Below are 3,754 nucleotides of genomic sequence, written 5' to 3' on the forward strand. Positions count from 1 at the left end.
ATACATACATGCATATATATATATATATATATATATATATATATATATATATATAAGTATTTTCCATTCTTTGATTTCTTCCTTATCGGAAACCTGTATTTGATTCAATCAAATTGGATTTTATCTCTCTCTCTCTCTCTTTTTTTTCCTTTTTTTTTTAGATACAAAAAATCCCCTCTATATATAGATATATTGCTATAGAAACACATAATTGAAACAGCTTTTTGAGATTTCATATTCCGTAAACTTACAAATACTTATTTTTATCGAAGAATTTATACAATATATCATGCACAGTATGGTGAGTACTCCAGTTGAAGTAAGAAAAGGTTCATGGACTGAAGAAGAAGATAACCTTCTCAGGAAATGCATTGACAAGTATGGAGAAGGAAAATGGCATCAAGTTCCTCTCAGAGCAGGTAAATATTTCCTTGGCAGTTGGCATATCGTGTGCAAGCGTGCACCCAAACACTGGACGAGATAAAACAGTTGTGCTACATGTATATTATAGTTTTCATATAAATGATGTTGGGAGATATGATTGGATCGGAGTTTTTTCTTTAAAAAAAAAAAAAAATATATATCCTTCACCCCTCTCTTCTTGACACCTCATTTTTATGTAAACCATTATATAACTTAATTATATACAAGTAGCATTATTTGAGATAAAATTATTGAGACTTCGTTTTGAAGATTTATGTTTGGTGTTTCTAGGGTTGAACAGATGCAGGAAAAGCTGTAGGCTGAGGTGGTTAAACTATCTGAGTCCAAATATCAAAAGAGGTGACTTTACACCAGATGAAGATGATCTCATTATAAGGCTTCATAACCTGTTAGGCAACAGGCAAGTTCAAGAACAAAATTTCAGCATAAGATCATTATGTTCGTTGTTTGTCAGGTCGATAATTTTATTTCGGTTACTATTATATGAGCAATGCAAGAGAGAAGAGTGCTATGAATCTTAAGTTTTAGGAAGTCTTTCAGTAAACTAAGCTAAGTTTTTATTAGTCCAAAAATGGGAATAATATTTCAATGGCTTTTTTAGTTCCATAATACCTTATTAGAAAACTATTATGATGTTGGTTCGGAACCCTTAAAAGACATATGAAAAAGAGAGTAAATGCATAACATGTTTGATTGTATTTAAAATATTTTTGTTCAAAAGATGGTTTGTTAGTAATTTACAAAACTTTGAAACCTATGTTTCTCAAAATAAGTAACTTAAAAGTAATTTTTTTATTTTTATTTTTAAGCATAGCCAAAAATAAATTAAGAAAGAAAACAAATATCAAACATAATGTATACTGTAGTGTAGCTTGACTTTTAATGGCCTATGCCCCTCCATGTTGATGCAGATGGTCACTGATTTCCGGTAGACTTCCAGGAAGAACAGCCAACGACGTGAAAAACCATTGGAACTCCCATGTGCAGAAGAAGGTATTGGCTCAAGACGAGGCTACGAGGAAAGCCCAGAAAACCACCAAAACCACAATCTTGAAACCTCGACCTCGTACTTTCAAAAGAATTGCACCTTTTTCGTCGAGAGAAAACATAACTTTCGAACCAAATATTTCAGTAACGGATCAAAATTTAGACACTCCATCTCCTTCATCGTCAAAACCAGTAGATGATGAATGCTCCCAATGGTGGAGTAACTTGCTTGATTCTGTTAAAATTGATGGAGAACCTGAGCCAGGATCCAATGCAATATCTCTTGACAAGGACATTTGGGAACTTTTTGAGTTCTGAAAACAATATAAATGCGGTAGAAACCATTTTTGATTTTTCCATTTTGCTGTGTCTATTACTTTCTAGAAATAGTAAGAAAAATTATTTGAAGGACATAGACACGTGGATTTAATTAGTATGTTTGATTGATATGATTTGAAATATTCCGCGAAACCCTTCTTATTTGTTCAAATGTGGACCATTTTTAATAAATAATGCAGACATATTCTCAAAATCTAGTCAACTTGACAAACTTTACGGACTCATCAATTTATTTGATTTGTTTGCATTAAAGTACTACATAAATCTTTCGTCGTAGATCCTCCTTCAAAGCGTGTTTGACAGGTGTCATTTTAGTTACTTCTGGTCAAATTACTTTTCGGGAAGTACTACATGTACATAATTGTCTACATAATGGTGTCCATAATTACACATGGCACGAGATCCAACCTTTAATTCAAATATCACATTTGTACATCAACAATTGAATGATTGTCACATCACATTATGAATATCATTATATGCAATAATTATGTACAAGTAGATTTTCCTTACTTTTCATGAAAACTTTTAATTTTTAATTTTAAAATTTTTATTTTGGGTAATACTCCTCTCTAGAATAGAAATCTTATTTTAGAGGAGTGTCCCATCCTGCAGAAGCCATTTCCACCATTTACTTGTGCCGGTTTTCTTTTCACCTTCATCGATGTCATCCATTGAAACTGACATACTTCTACTGCAAGACATTCATGAGTCATCAACATAACACATCATTCTATGAACCCTATCGGCTGTTGGCTTGGCTAAGGCTTAGGGATGACATATATCATAGTTTAGGCCTACCAAGTGGCCTATAAGAATGAATTATGCTATGTGTACAGGGTTGTACGTTACAGGAGGATGGGGGGAAGATAAAGGTCTTGTCCCCTTATAATGCCGGTACAAATAGAAAAATCCTATTTGGATGTATTGGCTTGTATTGATCTCTAGAGCATTATCAGCATAATTGTCAAGTCCTGAAACTTTATTTTGATATCTCTAGGGCTAACTATTAACCCTTTGTAATGAAGGAGTGAAATGCTATATGAAGAAGCCTGGGGTTTCCACCAAATTACAATTGAAGGGAGTGAAATGCTATATGAAGAAGCCATGTTTTCTACTGTTTTGAGAGTTGTTCCAATGCTCATCCAGGTTGTTAATCAAGTAATAATTCTACATTAATCACCATTAAACGTTGTCGAAAGACCCATGTAATATCCATTAGATTTTTGACATTACCCAGAAATTTGATGTAGTACAATGAAGGCAAAGATAACTGCTAATTCTACATGATAGATATGCTTAGTATATATTACTTTACATTTAAGTTTACTTGGCTAATCATTGGACCGAAGAAGCAAACACAGACTTGCTAGTGCGAGCCAATCAATGTATCTCACATCATCATTCGTATCAAATTTGGTTCCACTTTCTGTTTCATTATTTTGGCCTGTGTTTTGCTAGGGCTTAAGAATTTTTTCAAATATAATCCTTATTTAGTCATTTTATTTATTTTTCAATAAAACTGATGTGGGATCTCCAATTTGCTAGCTTATATTTTTGTGAATTAGTGGAAAATGCTCTAGGCGATCCATCTCATGTAAAATAAATACGAACTCGATCTCGTAAATTGAAGACTCAATAATAAATAGGTTTTGTACATCGTGATACATATCTTATACTATATATTCGCAGATACAAGAAGTGCAGCAACACCGTCTTCTTTACTCCCGAACCATTTTCAAGTCCATGGATCTTGGTCAGTCCTGAAAAACTCACTAAAATAACAAATAATGAGAAATGTCGGATTCATAACTGCATTTCAATTAAAAAAAAAAAAAAGGTTGGCTAACTTTGACTACAAACCATATAGTGAGTTAATTGATTGCCTCGTAACAATAGTTTGGTAACGCCTGTTAAAATGCAAATTTCCTTTTTGATAAGAGCAAAAATTCACTAATCTTTGTAATCATTTATCTAGATGTTG

At 32.8% G+C, this 3,754-nt stretch overlaps 1 protein-coding gene across 1 annotated transcript; it reads left to right on the top strand.

Annotated features, from left to right (window-relative positions):
- Positions 1-215: 215 nt before the first annotated feature.
- LOC111409128 (transcription factor MYB113-like) lies at positions 216-3,183 on the top strand. Its single transcript, XM_023039089.1, has 4 exons — positions 216-419; positions 715-844; positions 1,356-1,765; positions 2,799-3,183. The coding sequence occupies exons 1-3, from the start codon at positions 290-292 to the stop codon at positions 1,747-1,749; spliced, it is 654 nt and encodes a 217-aa protein (XP_022894857.1). The 5' UTR covers positions 216-289; the 3' UTR covers positions 1,750-1,765; positions 2,799-3,183.
- Positions 3,184-3,754: the final 571 nt, after the last annotated feature.

Source organism: Olea europaea, chromosome 2 (genome assembly GCF_002742605.1).
Source record: "Olea europaea var. sylvestris chromosome 2, O_europaea_v1, whole genome shotgun sequence".
In the NCBI taxonomy this organism is placed as follows: Eukaryota; Viridiplantae; Streptophyta; class Magnoliopsida; order Lamiales; family Oleaceae; genus Olea; species Olea europaea.

Bases quoted from the DNA above. Each gene is read 5' to 3' on its own strand.
- LOC111409128 (XM_023039089.1), top strand. From the start codon at position 290: ATGCACAGTATGGTGAGTACTCCAGTTGAAGTAAGAAAAGGTTCATGG. The intron at 420-714 runs GTAAATATTTCC...TGGTGTTTCTAG, and splicing joins TCAAGTTCCTCTCAGAGCAG to GGTTGAACAGATGCAGGAAA. The intron at 845-1,355 runs GCAAGTTCAAGA...ATGTTGATGCAG, and splicing joins CATAACCTGTTAGGCAACAG to ATGGTCACTGATTTCCGGTA.